General features: G+C 36.7%; 1 protein-coding gene across 1 annotated transcript in view; it reads right to left on the reverse strand.

The window, feature by feature from the left end:
* The window catches only part of LIN28B (lin-28 homolog B), a 130,861-nt gene extending 124,293 nt beyond the window's left edge, over positions 1–6,568 (reverse strand). The window contains exon 1 of the mRNA XM_057528091.1: positions 6,535–6,568. Within this exon, the coding sequence (XP_057384074.1) occupies positions 6,535–6,568 (34 nt within the window). The remainder of the gene's footprint in view (positions 1–6,534) is intronic.
* Between the last annotated feature and the right edge of the window lie 14,070 nt (positions 6,569–20,638).

Raw genomic sequence — 20,638 nt, forward strand, 5'->3', positions numbered from 1 at the left:
TTAAAGACAATTTGGGACGCTTCTTTACGATAAATCAGAATGCCGATTTCGTGCTTTTACTTAAACACAATGGAGGGTCCTTGTGAATCGTTGATTTAGAAAAACGGCACAGTCATATATGTGCACACGCGTGCCTTACACACAAGCCTGTCTAAATAATCTCATTTAAGGGGGAAAAAGCCATTTAAATAAAGCAACCGACGTTACGCTCTTTTCCCCCTAAGAATTCAGCTGCTCCGTTAACAGTAAACCTGCTTGGGATGCAAATTTCATATTTAATTCCATTCTTAGAGGAAAATATGTAATTTACAAAAGATCTAATTGAACCTAATTACACACCCATGAAACTTTAGATAATGGTAATCTACACCTACAATAAGAGAAATGCACACAATTACCTGATTGTGACATGAAATTTTTTTCAAATTTAAAATAAAATGCTACCGGAAAAATCGCTATCACCTTCTTGTAGTCAAATTGTGTTTAGGTTTACCATTTCGGAACATTTTGGAAGGGGCTGGTAAGGAATTGTACTTCACAGGTTTCTCCGCCATCTCTTTCCGGGGGAGGAGATGTGATTAATGACTTCCTAAATAACAGCCCAGTTTTCCAGCCTAACATAGAGTGAACCTCAATCAGTGGCGATTGTTCCCCAAGAGCAAGGCGACGTAGGGCAGGGAGGGGGAGGGGAGCGCCAGGCAGGGGAGGTGAAGAGGAGCCGCCAGCACAGGCGGCTGCGGAGCCAGAGAAAGAGGTGGGGGAGAAACAGCGGGCGCGGGCGGGGGGAGGGGGTGAAAAAGGGAGGCAAGTGGGAGAAAAAAGGTAAATTTATATCTTATTGACCGGACCCTGACATTTTAAAAGTCCACTACCAGGGGACAGAAGAGTTGAATAAACGAAAACTTAATAACGGATTAGGCTCCTACCGTCCCTTCCCCGGCCAGCCCCCGGTTTCAAACTGCTTACCCTTTACCTTTAAAATTGGTTCAAACGATTGTTGATTGCTAGATGCTGACACCAATACTGCCTTCCTCATCGACCACTACAGTAAATGTTATAGATCAACTAGAAATGCTGGATTTCCTTTAGAATATAAAATAAAACCCGTCTTTGAAACATTAAAACGCACCACTACTCTTCCCCCACCCCACCCCCATTTTCTTAAACAAGCAGTTTACCGAGAAACTGTACAGATACCACTTCCCTTCGGCAAAGCTACGGAGCTTACCCTCCCCCACTATACCCGCAACCCCCCTCCCCGTCTCTCCAAACACACTCCTAACTCTAACACTGTTTCACACAAACTAAAACGTAGGGTTTCTGACCGAATCTAAAAGCTTTTGAAAATCCACATAATGCACTTATTTACACCTCCTCCTCATACTAAACAATGAAATATAAATTTATACTAATTAGTTAAGATCTGAAGTAAACTGATGTATATAAATAAATGTTATTTTCAGCTGTTTGTGGTAAAAGGCTTCAATCGAGACTGATTAACTTGAAAAGATTTTTCGTCTGTTTATTTCTTTTGTTGTTTCTCAAGAAAGGAGGCAAAGCTTTCTCATTTTATTTACTTTGTGTGTGTGTGGGAGGGGGATAACCATGTGCCAGCTGGTAGGGAGGAAAGAAAAAGTGTAAAAATGTAAATGATTTTGAAAGAGTCCCAAAAGCTTGAAGCTCTCAAAAAAATTATTTACTAACAAAACACTCACTAGGCATTACTTTAATAGTAGAAATCAACTGATTACACTGACCTATAATGAAATAACTTTAACGATGGTATTCCAGGTTAAATATTTTGAATAACAGGAAATAGAAAAACTAATTTGAATAAGTTGTGTTTTTTTAATATTTTAAATGAAAGAACTACTTTTAAAAATCAACATCTGGTAACAGAAATAATGTGAAAAGTATTCATGCAAATTGAGGAAATGCCATTATTTATGTAAAATTATCATAAAATTCACAGGCAGTATAATTTAGTTTTGTCACTGACACACATTCATGATAAACAATGTTTTATCTGTAAGCATGTTTTTAATTAAAAAATAGTCTAATCATCATAAAATCAGAAATATGTAGGTGGGTTCTGAATCCTTGTTTGTTAAATTTGATGAAATTCAAACCTATAAATACATAGATGAAAAGTGTGAAATGCCATGAGTGAACCACATTGGATGGTATGGTTATGAGATTCAGTTTTGCCTGATTGGGGGCCTCCAGTATTAGTGGAATTAAGGTAGGGTTCACTGGACTGGTCACTGGTGTCAGAGGTTATCGACTCATTCATTTCCTGAGAGGGACATCGGCCTTTCAAGTCGTGTAGAAAGCTTTTTCCAACTGGGGACTTTGAGAAATCCTCTAACATTCATTCACAAAGAATTTAAGGCAAATGCATTTTACATACCTGGTGGGGGGGGGGATTGGAGTGGGGTCGGTAAAAGAAAGGGGGAGAGAAGGGAGGAGGAGAGGGTAGAGGGAGGAGAAGCAGGGAAGGGAATTGGGAGGGAGGGAGAGAAGGAAGGAGACTGACAGAAAATATCAGTCCCCATTTCAGGGATATGGCACTGTCTTTTAAATAGACTCATCTTTTCCTGCTCCCCCCTCAGTCTTTTGAGCCTAAGATCCTTTTATGAAACTAACCATCATCTTTTTAAGCTCATAGAGTTCTTCTTTCACCTAAAATGGTCCCATGAATCTCCTAGAACGCTTTCCAATTTGTCACCTTCCTGAAGTCTTCTGGTTTTAATTTTTTTCTCATTTCCTACTTGTTTTTAGTGCCAGAAAGACCTGTGCTTGACTCAAAACGCATGTTTTATACTTGTGGAAGCCAAATGTTTCAGTAGCTTGATTTATCATACTTCTTGCAAAATGTCTTTAAAATGAGTTCAAGTAGCTACAAAGAATCCTCAATGCACTGGGGGTAAAAAAAAAAAATCAAGGAAATAACCTATCATACGCCCGTTGGTTATCACAATCTAAGATTTCTACATTTAAAAAACGTACATATTTTTTCTTTCTTTCTTTTTTTTTTTAAAGAATTCCGACAGTACAATGCAAGGAGCCGAAAGAGGTGCCAGAGCCCACCGTCGCTGTTTTCAACTATAAGCAATGAGTGACTTCTATTACAGCTGAAACAATGCTTCGGTTCTTCTTAAAACTAGGAGGAGGGGCTGCGGCACTGCGACGAGCGGCTCCACCCGTGCTCTGCGTCCCGGCCGACAAGGCCGGGGTCTGCAGCCCCGCGCTGCCCTCGCAGCCGCGGATCTTCACGCGCAGCTCGCGCCCCCAGGGTCGCCGAGACCCCCAGGTCAGCGGATCTGCCCCTTCCCTCCACCGCCCGCCCCTGCCACTTCCTCTCCCCGTTCTCTCTCCAGTCACCTTTCCCTTTAGTCACCACATCACCACCTCCTCTCGAGAAGTCAAGCCGTTCCAAAGAAGGCTGAGGATTTCTCACTAATTAGGGGACATTCACATTTGTCATTTCGTCCCGACAAGAGGAACACCAAACAAAAGAAACCTTTGCCTTCACCAGGATGGAGGCAACGCTTGGCGCACCCTACTACCTTCCCCGCGTTTCCAGACACGTATCATGTATAATCTGATCCCTTCATCTGGGAGATGTCAGTCTCCGCAAACCAAAAAGTGAAGTCAAGGGGGGGAGGGGTCATGAGGAGAACCCGAGAGAATGACCACTCCACCCCCTACTCCCCCACCAGGCCATGCCTAAAATGGAGCTGTCTTCACACAGACCCCTGGCGCCGTCCTTTCGGGAAGCCACGAAAACGTCGCCGTGCGCCTTTGGAGGATCAGGAAAAGCTGTCGGCGGGGAAAGGGGTGGGGGGCGGCCGGGGGCGATTTTAGGGAACCCGCTGTCTGGCCGCGGCTTGAGGTTTCCCGCCCAAAGGCTGCGGACCCGCACGTCGGGCAAACTGTTGCCGATCCCTCCCACTGCGTTTCAGTAAACTACTTTACCCGCAAATAACTTTCTTGAAATTCTTGCAACACGGAGTCAGCTGAAAGGAGTACTGGACTGGGTGCGTTGGTCTTATAGCACAGGCACTTTAGAATATGGGGGCTCTTTGTTTTTGTTTCCGAAGAGCAAAATTCCGTTCTCATTTAATTTCCTTATCTGAGAGCAAAATGCTCTGGCTTAACACAATTGTTCCAATTTGGTAATTTTTACACAGCTGTAAAAATCTCTTAAATATTTTCCTTAAATAGGTTAACATATTTCCCCAGGTATAATTAAATAAAATTATGGAAATACGGGAAACGATTAGAATAAATTTTAAGTGTGCCAAATAAAATTGCCTTTTTATTTCAAAAAACAAGCATTTGCAAATGTTTCCTTCTTTTTGGTCCCTTACGTTTCAGCAAAGTATTTAGAGCAACAAAATTAATTCAGAAAAGGGGCATTATTTTAACACCATCATTTTGTAGAAAGTTTATTTTTTTTTAACTGGAATAGCAAAAAATCATATTCTATTAACATACTTCAATTAAAAGGAAAAATAAAAATTTTATTATTACTCCTCCCAAATATTTTCTGAATTGTGCGCAACAAATACTTTCCTAAATGATTTTAATTAAGACAGCAATAGGTTAGATAAATCATTTAGTAATAAGCATTACATTACTTTGCCCAGAATAGCACAAAATGAAGGTTCTTCATGTTTTATTTGAAAAATGAGTCCAGATTTTTCACCTGTACTACCTGAACAGGTATGCCTCATAATTTACAGATCTTTTTGCAATAAATATTCTGAGTCTGCAGAAATGACACTAAATAATGTAAACATACAATTTTTCCCTCTCTCTCAAAGCAATGAATGAAAATTTACCCTTTAAAACTTAATCTCATCAAAACAAATAACTGGAATAAGAGTGTGGACTGCTTCCTAGGTATTTCTTTTAATATTTTCACTTTAGGTTAATTTGGGGGAAGAGGACAGGTAGGTGGAAAATGGGAACAGAAAAAATAGTACAGGAGTAAAAGATGAGGCAAATGAGAAGAAATCTTCAGGCTTTAAAGATGCCTGTGCAGGAGGCAAATCTGTGGAGAAAAAGCACCCAGCTAAAATCCTGGAGGCCAGAGTTCTGGTCCCATTTAATGACCTTGTGTGTGACCTTGGATCATTAAGCTTCTCTGGGCCTCAGTTTCCTCACCTGCAAAGTGAGGGCACTGGAGCAGTTGATGTTCAAATCTTTGGCTTAAATGCAATCTCTGGCAATAACCTTTCTTTTGGTGAAAGTGCAACCTCTCCCCGGCCAACCCTTTTTAATCACAAGGAAACACAGACATGAAACTTTATTGCAGTCACTTAACACACTGGTGTTAACATTACTTCCCAGCAGAAGAGAAAAGGGCCTCTGGACTGCCTCCAATTTGCCCCCAGAGGAAAACCACAATCAATAGTAAGGGGAAAAGAGTTGGTAAATTAAAATATTGTGGCAACTTTTCAGAATCTTCTTTTTCATGGTACTCTTTAGAGCATCATCTCTATGTCAAAGGATTCACTCCAGAAAAAAGTAAAGTGCTTGTCAAAAGGCAATGCCTATCAGTGGTTTCCTCATTAAACCTTTTGATCCCTACTGCTTTCCTCTTGCTACCTACAATCCTGTATTTGATAAGCTTAATAATAGAATAACAGCTTTTCACTTGTACTTATAAATGCTCATAAACTCTGTCATCTCATAGCTCTTAAGAGTTTTGAAAGTAGTATTAGTCAAGAGTAGAGCCAAGGCATTAACTGCATGGGAGCAGAAGCCAGAGTAATACATTAAAATAGTAATACAAATAAAACTGTTACTGAAAATAGTGTTGTCAGTTTTCAGTTAGTTTCAGTAATACAAGAGACTATTTCTCCATTAAAAGCCTAGGTTTACAGTACACCTAAATAAATGAAAGGATATATATATATATATATTTTTTTAAGTGTAGGTTTAAGATGTTAAAAGTTCACGACTCATTTTTGTAGTATAATGAGGAACAAATTTGATACATGCTCATGAAAAGCAAAATAAATGGAGCTTTCCTAGATTAGGAAAATTCTCTAATTCCCTGAAAAACATGGCTAATATATTGTGCTATTTATGTTATGCTAAATTTTTTGAAAACGGGAGCAAGTCTCTAGCTTTAAATTAATTCATCATATACTTGTGAGTGTCTATTTTGCTACGGAGTTTACAAAAATGAACAAGCCACAAATACTTTTCATTCAGCTCCATTAACATTTAAATATTATCTGTTTTGCCTGAGATACGGAAAAGGGAATCACAAAATCCAATATTGCTAAAATCAGGAGGAAAAGGAGTTAATTAGAAGATTTCATCCATGCAATTCTCGTGGGAGTATCAGTTTATAGATGAAGTGATCTGGAGTACAGTAGGTACAAGATGGGTACCATATCCATCTTGCCAAAGTGGAGAAATGCCTGAGGGCTGTCATGTTTTCTCATATGCCTCCAGTGATCTTTTTAAATAAATATTAGTTAAGTAAAAATTTAATAAAAAAAAAAAAAGACTAACCTGGGGCTGATGAAACCTGGTTGAATGACCTCATTGTCTTCTGAAGAACCTAAAATCAGAGAGCTCAAGTCAGTACTACATTAATTGCTCATTTAATTGCCTCTTCTTCAGCTTAATGGCTCATTAGAAAGCAATAAAATGCTTAGGTTTTGACTCTGTGAAGTGACCTGTAAACTTTTTTTTACAATTTAAGACTCACCTAGCAAAATTAGATAACCAATTGGCATAAACTTGCCTTTCATTCCAATTAAAGGATGGTAGTTTAAAAAACATTCTAAACAAGACCACTAAGATGTAGTCAAAGATCCAGATTTCAGGAACAATGCAGTTTTAAATTTTTTTAATATTTAATTTTACACTGTAATTCAAGAATCCCATTCTTTTTTTTAACCACAGTTAAAAATGAACTTAACCTATAATACTATGTTCCTTGATGGACTAATTTGACTATTCAGATATCTTTTAGAAGATAAATCATGAGACTATAATTGTGATCCTATACCCCTGATACTGGGTCTATTATATTCAAATACTTTTTGAGAAAAAAATTACTTTAAGAGGTAATACATTTAATCATTGAGTATATTTAATTAAAGGTATCTAATATGCATTAACCCAGATTTTATAAAGCAAAAACAGTTCTCCTTAAAAAAATATGAGCAAGTACTAATGTTTCTAATATATCCACTGGCAGATGTCACAACACAATAAAACTTGCAATAAAGAGGTCACCCAGTAATGAAATATAGCGGTTGGAAGAAAAATTCCTGATGACCACTGAATTATCATTTTTATCCTCGGGTCCAAGTTATTAAGGCTTGGAAAGCAGATTGGTTTGAACATGCATCCACTCACCTGCTACCACCCAGGGCTGTCTTTCCTCCCTTAACTAAGTTTTACACACTGTATCTACTATATCAACTCACAAAAAATAAATCATTATGTGTAAATTCTCTAAGTTGTGATCTAATTTTCTTCTCAAAACGAAATGGAGGCTTTTCCAAATGCAGAGTTCTACTGAATGTTGACCCAAGATTCTTCTTACAAAGGATGACAATCTCACTGAGTAAGATTTGAAAAGAAAAGAGGAAGAATGTGAACAAAAGGCACGTGAACCTCTGTGCATTAAGTCCTTTAGTTATCCTGTGTTTACAACCAAAAGACAGACGATAATGACAGACCCTCATTTGTAGAGACGTGGATGGACCTAGGGACTGTCATACAGAGTGAAATAAGTCAGAAAGAGAAAAACAAATATCATATATTAATGCATACATGTGGAATGTAGAAAAATGGTACAGATGAACCGGTTTGCAAGGCAGAAATAGAGGCACAGACGTAGAGAACAAACATATGGACACCAAGGGGGGATAGCTGGGGTGGAGAGGGGGTGGTGGTGGTGGGATGAACGGGGAGATTGGGATTGACATGTATACACTAATATGTATAAAATAGATAACAAGAGCCTCCTGTATAAAAATAAATAAAAATTTTAAAAAAAGATGACAGTCCCTAATGTTAACAAAATTCATTATTAAAACTTACTAAATAGTTTTCCTTTACATTGAGCCTATATTAAATTTTATTTTGCACATTTGGTTTAGTGAGGGTGTATTTAAATACTATAAATAAATTTCAGCAAAACCTAGCTCATGTTTTTCTAATAGCCCACAGCCCAGACTTGATCTTCTCTGCTTATATATTTTCAAAAAAGTTCAAAATAGCATATTCTAAAGATGTGAAAGAAACAAAGTGTTTGCAAACATTTTTTTCAAATAAGTCAGATGATAAATTATTATAAATGAGAGATCTAATAAAGTGAAAGTCAAATGGTGTAAGAATTAGCTAAATAACACTTTAATTTTAAGAGCTCAAACTATGAGCTTTCTGGGTTTAAAGAAAGCTGGACAATTTAAAGATGTTCAGATTTTTCATTATCCAAACTTACACATGATGGTTTTTGGTTATTGATAGTTTTAATATTATCAACCTTTTCAAAGGAAAAGGTGGAATTATTTCACAGGTATCAATATATTTCACTGATGTTAAATAATGATTTTAAAATTTTCACAAACAAAAGAGTTGGAAGAGAAAATAGAATTAAGTTTAAATATGGATATTAATATCCATCCATATGAACAACTATGATAGGAATTAGGTTAATGTTATATAAAATATTCACAATATTAAATGTTCATATTCTGACTATAGGTGACCTTTTTGAAAAGAAATAATAACAATAAAGAATGAAAATAATTCTTTAAATGCATGAAATACTCCCAAAACAGCTATTTATAATTTTATACACAGGTATCTCTATTTAATATTATAATGCATTTCTCTGCCCCTTCACTAGGATAATCCCTAATCATCATTTAAATCTCCACTTAGATCTTCTTTTTCTTATTGTTCCATACTGAGTACAATGCCTCTACCATTTAGCACTGTACTGTAATTGACTGTAATAGCCCATGATGTTCTCTCTCCCAACTTGACTCTATGTTCTGTGGTGGGAGGAACAGAGTATATTTAGCTCATCATTGTAATCCTAGCATTCTTTAGTGTTCAATACATATTTTTTTAATGAATCAAAGACTTAATGAATTTCTGAACCTGGGCTGACTATCTCTAGGAAGCCTTTTATGAATTAAATAGACTTATAAACAAATTTTTTCTTAAAAATCTTTTCACCAAGCGAATGTGATAGGGAATTAATCATTTGACTATTGCAAACATAAAATATGTACAAATAAAGTGACTTCAATGATTTTATTTTAAATATACTATAGACTTAATATTATAAAATTGCCTAACTTAACACCATTCATTACAAACACTCCAAGATTTCATATTTCCTCCTAGTAAAATATGTAACAATATTCTTCTCAAGTACATTGCATATTGTTGTTAATCTACTATTGTAACTATTCAGTGTAAAGGAAAATGATTACTACTATGCATTATGCACTATAATTTATTTAAAAATTGCCAAGATGCTAAGCCCAGAGAACTGAGTAGTAATAAAATAAAATAAAATACTGCTATATAACATATTTCTGAGAACTTTATTTAAATTCAATTGACATCATATTAGCTTTTACTTCTAATATTAATAAAAAGCAAAAGTTACTTTAGGTTGGCACAAAATGATTTAGCAATCAAGAATATTCACCATAATAAAAGTAGAAGTATTTCATTATTCATTCTCATCACTACAACTTCTCAACATTTTAAAAAAAAGTTAAATTTTTGTTTCTTACTATATTTTCTAAAATAATGTAAGGGTAAAGCACATTATAGTTTATTAAATATTCACTTCATGGTTTATAACAAAAATTATAGCCTATTTACAATGCGTCTCAGCTATCACTGAACTAAATACATTATTTGGAAAGCAAAGTAGGCAATAATGTGACTTTCCTTTCTTAGAAGAATAGTTGGGGGGAAAAGTTTTTAAATGACTACTGAAAATCATACAGCAAACATACTATAAACACCAGAGTAAAACCTAAAGCACAGTATTTATTTACATTTACTATAACTTAAATATAACATATACACATATGAAATAAAACATTAGATGTGGAAGTTCAACATTGAAGTGAATGTGTGTGCTTTATGAAAATGTTTTCTTACACTGTCCTCTAAAGGAATGTTTAATATGTTGTAAAATGTTTCACTGTTAATTATTTTTTTGCCGATTAGTCAATAAACTAAATTCAAATGCTGTCTAAGCAAAGTCAGGGTAAATTATTGTGTAATTTAACTCAACATCCTACTGTAGCTTTAGACAAAACTGAAAATGCTGTACCTTCAATTATATACAGATACAGAAAATTTAAATACTTAAAACTAAAGTTAAGACAAATATTTACATGTGACTTTATGCAAGTGAAAAATCATAGGTATAGACAGGAGTGCTAAAACAAGAAACCTCACATTTACTGAACTATTTTGAACATTATCTTTAGAGAATGGAAAAAATTTATACTACTTTAGGAAAAACATTTCAAAATTACATTTTTATACTTATGAATCAAAAATTATTTGTAACATATTAAAAAACATTTAACCTTAAAGGCTAGTATTTGTCATACTGCTATTGAATCATAGAGATGAATTTAACTTTAACCATTTTACAAATTGAAATTTTATTGATTTCACCAAAGATATGGGCAGCTCTAGCATTCTCTTCAACTGCTGTAGCAAAACATAATTTATTCTAGAAAATAAAAAATTTCAAAGTAATAATTTAAGTCAACTAGCATATTGTCAAAATTGTTTAAAGGTGCCAACTATGACACAAATATTAATTGGTAAACACAATTCTTTAGCTTAAATGTGAATGTTGTAAAACAACTGAGCCATGGCACAGTTGGTTTTGCTAATGCAAATAGTTTGTATTTTCTACCATATCAAACAACAGTTTCATATAATAAAGCTCATAGCTGAGTCATTGTTGAGGTCATATTGAATAGAAGAAAAAAAAAAGTGGTTTTAGATTAAGAAGAGTCTAATGGCAAAAGTCGTGTCGTAAAGAAGCTAATCACATATATTTTGAAGGCCCACCATAACTTTAAGATAAAAACTTTAAGGTACCTTCTTGACAGGATAAACAAAAATGATTCTAAGTAAACCTGAATAGTTCTATATAAGTACAATGTTAACAAGAAAATTTTATTTGATAGACATTTTAAGTTTTGATATACAACATTAATGGTTAAAAATTTATATCACAAGAGATTAACAACTAAATGAGAACTTTTCACATATTTGAAATAGCTTCAATAAACATTTTAGAAAGATCAAGAGATGTTTTAGAGGCTGCTCACTTTTACATCACTGCCAGTGATCTAATGGTGTAATAAATGTAATATTTTTTAAAAATCAGGATATTAACTAGCAAAGGAGATTACACCAAGAAACTAACACAAAAAAGACAAAACATAATTTACACATATTTTCTAAAATTTTAAATCTACAAAAAAGTAAAGCCTGTTTTTAACCTATACAGCATAGAATATTTTAGTTGAAATGTTTTTGTAGTGTCTGAAAGAAATGTTACATAGAAGAATTGTTTGCAAAATATAAAAGTAGCATTTTGGCTCTTGCATTCCCAAATAAGAAATACTGATTTGAAAATATCTAAAAAATTTAAAACATGTTTTTCCACCAATAGAACTGGTCATTCAATACTAAGTCCTTTTTCCTATATAATTAAGCTTTTGTTCAGCCATGAAAAAACTAGGAACTGATTGCTTGAAAATGAGCTGCATGCCCTTTGTCCTGGTTTGTCACCTTTGACCCTTAATTTGATGATCCTGCATGTCAACCCATTCTATTTTTAGGAAAATCATGTCATAGTTCTATGCCTAAAATAGTACTTTTTACTGAAATATTAAATATGTTACAACATTCCTTTTCAGGTAATTTCTACAATGGTTTCATACCAGTGTTCATTTCACACAATGTAGAACACAATAACATTGTTAGCAGTGACAGCCTGGTGTTTATCCTGGTTCAAACAATAGAAAATTTCCCCAAAGTGCTAAGTCAAGATTATTATAATTTCAAAATTTATATTTTTCTCTTTATTTAAAAAGTGTTTGTATTATTGTTTCTCAGTATAACTTATTTCATGAGTGATGTAATTTTATTACTTTTGATAACCACATGTTTTGATGTTGGTTTTGATAGTGCCACTTAGACTGATGATATAAACCTGAATCAAAAATCGCAAATATCAAGTTCATACTCAAGCTTACAGGAGTGTCCCCTAAAATTGTACAGTTTTTGAGAGAACTCATTGGTCACTTAACTTGGTTTTAAAATCTTGTCTTCATATGCAAGTGGCAGCTTTCCAAGAAAGAGAAAACCTCTAGCATTGATCCCATTGATTTTACTGACATTACTTAAAATCAATGTTATATTAATATACTTCAGAGATAAAATTTCTCTATCACAATTTTTGGTTGATTTCAATACATCTGGGTAAAAAGAAGATATAAAAGAGTACATATGAAATATATGTATATATTTCCTACAATGATGATGCTACTTGAACATCTACACAATTTCTGTGTACAGTTTTCAGTCAGATTTAGCAGTGGCCAACATGGCTGTCTTGGTTCAGCACTATGGTCAGCGACTTCATGGAGAGTCATTGTGTCAGAGAAATCCAACACAGTGTACATACTGGGCAAGTTTCTCAAACCGATGTGATTCTATACTTCATATATTCCTAGATATGTTCATATAAATCAGTCTTAAGTTTTGTAATGTAAAGAATTTTCATTGTTATGCTTGGCAAACTAGAAATTCTTTACCATGTGGTTCGTCAAAAACCGTACTTATTTATAATGCAAACACAGTCCTTTTAAAAAGCAAGAGAATCAAGTACAGGCTCTAAAGCATTTAAACATAAAAACTTATGCGTATTTATGGGCTACGGAATTTTAAAAGACAATAATATTCTACTAAAAATTACCAAATAAGAAAACTCTTTAGTTGACCAAAATTTTGTATAGTCCCTTTCATAATCAATAGCTTTAATTACTTCTGAACTGATATATCTCTGAATCTCCATTTTCCTTTTTTTCCAATCAATTCCACTATGCATTAACATAAATGTTAATAGATCATTTCCTGACCTGAGCTTTCTAATACGATCCCCAAATTTGGTAGTTTTGAATAGCACTTCAATTATTTTAAAGAAAATCAATTCTATACCTGAAGACTGTTATGAAGACTGTCACCTGAAAACATGCATATATGTTTTACTTAACAACTTATTTTTCTCTTAATTATGGTTTGTAAATTATGATAGCAGTGTGTTACAAATACAAAAAAAAAATTATTGTACATGATCAGATACCAAACATTAACAAACTATTAGACAGGTAAGATCTACTTAATCTTCTCTTTGTTCAGAGTAAACAGGAAAAAAACCCTTAAATCCACTATATTTATTAAAATTCTAGTGTTTTTTTAAAAATTTACATGTACAACACACTTTAAAATAAGTCATTCTGAAGATTAACTTTGAGTACTACCATATTAAAACTTAATCTGCTTCACTTACAAAGAGGTATAGTTAACTGCATTTTCCCCCATAACACAATTTTTAATTTAAATCGTGATTAATTTCACAACAAATTTTTCATTGTTTCTGAAAGAAATTTGACACAGACATGTAATACGACACTCTACAATTTGACAAGGATTAATGAGGCTTGATCGTTGAATCATTTGCTTCCAGATCTATTGAGGAGCACCTATAAACAGTTCTAATAATCAATATGTGCTACAAATTGATTCATATCTTTAAATTCTTTTTGACATTTTATTATCAAGCAACGATTAGCCGATCCTATTTGTAAAATGGAAAAGTCAAATAAAGCATTTTATTCATTTGTAGTACCTTCCCCTCCCCAGCAAGTACTAGAAAGAGGCCTATGTCAGTTTAATTCCTAAAGCTCTTTAGGAAATTTGGGCACCTGGATTGTCCTATTTCATACATTCAGAGATAAAGAATATGGGAAGCAAGAACTGTCCCCTAAATGAACACGGATCTATTAATTATTAGTCTAAATGGAGTACTATTACAGATTGTGTTGTTAATTTATAATATGACTTCTCTATTACATCTGTGCAAACTCATAACAGAAAAAAAAAATCCATGGCATAAATTTCATAACAATTAAATTTATATTTTGTAAATCACATAAACTGGCATAAATCCCCAATAATTCAATTTAAAATTTTGTAGTTTTCCCGCAGTCTTTATAAAATTAAATTGTTTCGCAACTTACTGTTGGACTTAAAATTCTGCTTTACCAACAGATGCATTTTAAAAAGCATTACTGCATTATCACCTAACTAAATATGGTAATAATCTGCACAAAAAATGAAACATGAGGATTTTTTTGATCCGAGTAAAAATAATTTTAAGTCATACTTTTCTAAGGATGTTGTGAAATGTTTTTAAATTCATTCTAATACCAGCTGTCATGTGTAATTTTAACTTCCACAATATTATGATCAAGAAATTCAAAACTACAATAAGACACGAGCATATTTTCCCCCGCATTAACAACTGTAGGTGTAAAAATCCTCAGTGAAGAATTTAGTTCTATGAGCAATAATAATACCTGATAACCTTAATATGCTGTGGATGAAAACAAATCCACAGAGGGAACAGAAAGGAACTCAAGGAAACACAGGAACCTAAGATTTCAGTCTGTTACATGAAACAATTCAAAATGGCGGACTATTACTTACATTTAAGAAATTTCCGCAATGAAGACACTAAATACATACTGTAAGATGTTACTCGAAAACACTCAGTATTTATCAACGTGCAGTTTAAAAAAAAAAAAGTTTTTGGAGTACAAATCCTCGTAAGGCGCTCGCATCCAGTGTTCCAGTCAATAGTCAGTTACTGCTCCTGCGAATGTATTGATTCTTCTTTGGTTGTTTTCGTTTCAAAAGCAACCTAAGTCCAAGTGCGTTTTTCTCTGTTCTCCTCAAATCCTTAATTCTAATTCATGAATTTACATTACCAATCCCGAAGCAAAAAGGATCCCCGACGCCTGCGGCTACAAAGCAGCTCCGCTGCGGAGTGCAGGAACGGACGCCCCCTGGCGGCGCAGACCCTCGGGCCCGAGGCGCCCACCCCGGCCACGCGGACCGGCTGCCGGGACCCCAGCCCGCGCCGCACCATTGCCCCCAAGTCGCCCGCGCCCCCTCCCCACCCGGCCCGCCAGTTCCTGCTGCCGGGCGGCGACGGCCGCGGCGAAACCCGTCGGCCGTGTTGGCTACGCCGCGCCGGCACAGAGCGCCGACCCAGCGGCGCGGAGCGAGGAGAGAAAGGTGTGAACCCGGAAGTACATCGCCCGCCCGCATCTCGGTGGGAACACTGGGGCAATAAATCAGGGCCGGCGAAGGCAGGACACCGCTGTGGCTCCCAAACGGCAACTTGCTGCGAGACCTGTCACTTCCCCACCTGGCCCCGTCCTTCCCCCCCTCCCTGGCGCTCACGCCTCCTCCTTTCTTCCTGCTCAGCCGCACCGAGCTCCACTCGACGTTGCTCACGTGCCAGACCCGGGGCCGCGAGCGGCGTCCGCACCCGCGCGCACACCCGGCCACACTCGCACTCGCCCGGCCGCGGGGCGCGCTGCTTACCTCCGGGGCCTCATGGTCGCGTCGCTCGCCCGGGCAGGGCGGGGGAGAGGGTGTGAGTAGGTGTGTGGCGTTTAGTCCGGGGGGACGGGGCGGAGGAAGGGGCCTGGAGTCTGTCACTTCCTGAGGGAGCGCGGCGGCCGGAGACCCGGGATGCGCGCGGCGGGGCCGGGAGGGTCAGCACATTGTGAGCCGGCGAGGGGACGCGGCGCGGAGGGGCCGGAGAGCGAGGGCGGTGCTCGGCTGCCGGAGTGGAAGCCGCTGTTGCCGCCGCTCCGCCGCCACAGCCCGGCGGGGAGGAGGGGGCCGGACCGGGGTGGGGGGGCCGGACCGGGGTGGGGGGGCGGGCCGCGGAGCGCGGCGGCGGCGGCGGCGACACCAGGCTGTTCGACTCGAGCCTTGCGTCAGGCGGCGGCACGCGCACACCTGCCCGTCGCCGCTCCCGGCCTCACCATTGGCTGCCCGCTCCGAGCGCGCGAGATTGAACTTTCCATTCATTCTTGGGCCGGGCGGGCGCGCGCGGCGGCGGCGGAGCTTTCCCCGCGGGCTCTCGGGGACGCGCGCCGCCCGCCCCGACCCGAAGGCGCGTCCCCGCGCGGGCTGTGGGCGCGCACGGTCGCCGCCGCCGCCGCCGCAGGCTCTTCTCTTGGCGGCTGCGAGCTTAGGGGCCTGTCACTCGGTCCCGCCGCGCGCTGCACTGGTTCCTGGAGGAGCCTCAGATGGCGATCCCTGGGCCGCCCCTGGAGAGAGGCAGAAGCGAAACTGTAAGAAGGTACCAAATCGTATCCTCAGCCCCGCTGTCTGCTCCTTAACCAACAAACGCTGTGGAGGTGCTAGGAGATAGTGAACTCCTAACTGCAGTTCAAAGCAATAATGAGTAACGTATCTCAGAATCCAGTGAGCATCGTAGATAGTGTCAGAAGTTTGAGGAACCTATCAGCTCAGTTCTACATTGTATTTCCTAAACAGTAAAATACTCAACCTCAAATTGAATACAGATATTATCTCAAAAAGTGCCAAAAGATCTGTGGCCAAACATGCTGTACTATGTGTTTACCTAACTGTGGTATTTTGGTGTATCTTCCCAAAATATCACTGCCTTCTCCCCTATTATTTTCTACCTAACGACTTCATAGTTCTTTCTTGTCAAAGTTTCTCTTTCTTTTCTCAGAACCAAATGCGTGGTCCTGATCAGTCATTGTCTGACCAGCTGCAAAACTGAACACAGCCTTGTGATCTGTGAATGGGTCTGATCAAATATAGACTATTTGGTGGAACTGATTCAAAGGATTAAATATTCCAGCAAACTAAAAACCAGATGTGTGTATATAATTTCCGTAAATTAAAAGTGGAAAAGTTTGAACCTGACTAATAAAGGCCAGTTAGCTGGATAACCTGTGACTAAAAGGCAAGCCTCCAAACCATTCCTGTGTAATGATGATCATTTTTTTCCCTTCCAATTCCTGGATTAGGATTAGGAAACCAGTTCATCTGTCAGGGATAACCACGGTCTAGAAAAAACACTTCCGGCCTGGGGATGAGATAAGTGCAGACAAAGTGATCAAAAGCAAAATCCCATTTGACTCCCCAAGAATTTTCCAGGTCGGCTACCTTTGATACATTTCCTAAAAGACTGCCCAATTTTCCACTGAACATGTGTAGAACAGAACGTGACTGACTTTAAGGTTGCCTTTACACTGGCAAGTTCATGAAGTAAATACTTCACATTACTCATTGAGTAGTACTGAGGATTCTTTTGGATCCAATTCTTAGTTTTAACCATTGTATCAATCAGTTGCAATAGATTTGATACAATACTACATACTTTACATTATGATTTCAAATATAATTTAGTGGAAAAGGATGCAGACATTGATCACTAGAAATAAAAACAGCAATTATATATCACCATCTGAAATATGATATGATTGACTTAAAAGCATTATAGTAATTTTTTATTTATGAGTAGAGCTTACAAATGATACACTTACAGAATGAACTTGGTTGTTGTTGTTGTCTTTTTTTTTTTTTTTAACAATACTCTGTCTTTTAGGAGCTTTGTAAGACTTTAAGTATATTTATGTAATACCTGTTTAAAGTCCTGAGAAGAATTGTAATCAGAAAACAAAATTTAAAACATTAAAACATAACCTAGACTTAGTATTCCAAATAATCACGAGGTCATCTTTCTTTTTGATTTCAAAAAGAAACTAATTATCACCATGGCATCATGGTGCTGTTATAAAAATGAAAAATGGGACATTGTAATACTTAATGTATTATTTCATATCAGGTTCCAGGAAGGGGAGATAATGAACTTTGATAGACTAAGCACTTACTAAAGAATATCTTAGCATGATTAGAAGTGGATGAAAAGCCGCAAGGGAACATTAAAGGCAAATGAATTTATCATTTGGGTGTGGATCTTGGCAATTACTTACTAAAAATGTATCTTTCTACCTGGGGCCGTGGCGGTAATTTGCTTTACTTTAAAAATTATATCTGATAATTACTCCCTGAGAGCACAGGCTTTATCTTACTCTTCTTAATATCCTCAATGCCTACAACAGTGCCTGACACATAGTGGATATAAAAGAAATGTCATTTTTTAATTAGTGTATGAGAATGCACCCTGAATACATTTTCAAGCAACTAATTAACAAGACATCTAGAAAATATAGAATGTGGTGTATTATATCTCACCCTCCCCTTTTTTTGATGACTATAGTATATGAAAGTAAATCCCAGAGATCATGTCATTTTGCTTATGAATTACAAGTATTGAGTGTTATGATATTGAAAAACTAGGCTCTTTATATCTTTATTTTCTTGCTCTAAAACAATTTTTAAAATAGAGTTTAAGAAAAAGGAAAGATTAGATTTTTTAAAAAATGAATAAAGAAAGGTTAGTATTGTATTTGTTTGCTGGAGCCCACCCAAATAACTTCATCTTAACTTGATCATCTGCAAAGACCTTATTTCCAAATAAAGTCACATTCACAGGTACTGGGGGTTAGGACTTCAACATTTTTTGGAAGGGGCACAATTCAACCCATAAGTTATCATTGTTAGAACTAGATGATTTTGCTTCTTCACTGAGAAATGAATATCTTTCTGCAGGGAACTGACTAGATCCACATAGGGTTTTTTTCCCCCATTTATTATGGTAAAAGAAATAACTCCAGTCACGAACGCTTATTTTAGACTTCTACATGCCTATCACAAACATAATTTATCGTCTTTTCAAAATTAAAGTTTATAAAGCAAGCGCTATCACCCAAATTATAAGGTATCTATTGAACTCTCTCTCACATATAGAGGAGAAAAATGAAAATGGGCAGAAAGTTTAACATTCATAAAAGTTATGGCAAACTTGCACTTGCCTATAGAACTGGCAAAAATCCTAGTTTGACAGCACACTGTTGGCAAGATTGTGGATAAACCACTACCTTCATACACTACTGTGGGAATGCAGGAGAGGCATGACATTTAGAGAGGGAATTTTGGTGATATCTACTAAAATTATAAATATACCCTGTGACCTAGCAGTCCCTCTTCTGGAAAATTATCCTACAGATGTAAGTGCGCACATAACAAATTATGTGTGTACCTGGGTTGAACATTTTTATCATAGCAAAAGAATGGAAATAACCTGTATCCATTGACAGAGGCTGAGTAAATAAAAAGCAATGGTACATTGATACAATGGATGGAAAATCCCTCTGTGTACTTATATGGAAAAGACTCTAGGATACATAGTTAAATATAAAAAGCCGCATGCCAGACACTACATATGCTGCCTTTTGTGTGAGAAAGGGAGGAGATAATATGAGTATACTGCTTATATTTGTTGTTATTTGCATATAGAAATGCTAGAAAGATACTTGGGAAATGAAACGTTTGCCTGTGGGGGACAGATAGATCAGAATGGATGGAATAGGGGTGGGAGCAAGACTTAAATATATGCCTGTTATATAGTTTTGATATTTGAACCATGTAAGTGTATTACTTATTTGAAAAAATTTTAGTAAAAGCAATAAAGTATGAGGAGGTATTAATGCTAATTCTATGAAAAACACTCTTTAAAACCTTTCTGTTTTTTGAAAACTCAATTGTTTAAAAAACAAAATCTCCAAAAACTGAGAGAAAGTGGATCAATGAAGCAAATATGACAAAACCTTAACTGTTGAATCTTGGTATAGGTATGTGGTAGTTCATCGTACTAGTCTCTCTAATTTTATGTGTTTGAACATCTTCATATTTCCAATGTTCTTTCAAACATTAGAATTTATAAAACCTCATGAATTACCTAAAAATTGGATAAATTTTTTAAAAGTTAGAGAAATCAGATGTCACTTAAAAATTGTTAATGCCTAAAACGCTTGGCTTTAGAGGAGTCTACCTAATTCAGGGCTTTAAGGCAGTTGGCTAGAAATAACCAGTAAAGCCTCCTCCTTTGAATGGGTAGTCTGGTCATGTAAGCCAACCAGGAGAAAAGGAATGCTCGGCAGAAAGTTTATGTATTACTATTGGCCACAGCCTTGCCAATAGTATGTATCATAGTCATAGAAAGAATTATAGACCCCAACCTTTTAAAATCAAACTTCCTCGTCTAGCTCCAACTTCTAAAAAAATCATTATTGTTCATTTTTAAATTTTTATTTTAATTGTATTTTAAATTATTAGAGCCATGGTGTAAAAATGTGTATGTTTTACCTCATCAGTGAACACACATCTCCTCCAATATATGTTATTTATTTATTTATTTATTTATAGATTGTATGCATATACTTGCGTATTAAGACCATTACACTTTCCCTTCCTGCTCCCCTTTTCCCAGCATATGTAATTAAGTGTTTACATTATTGACTATGGTTAAGAACGTTTACATGATTAAGATTATGTAATGTAATCTTATATAAGT

This window comes from Balaenoptera acutorostrata, chromosome 14 (genome assembly GCF_949987535.1).
Source record: "Balaenoptera acutorostrata chromosome 14, mBalAcu1.1, whole genome shotgun sequence".
NCBI classification, from domain to species: Eukaryota; Metazoa; Chordata; class Mammalia; order Artiodactyla; family Balaenopteridae; genus Balaenoptera; species Balaenoptera acutorostrata.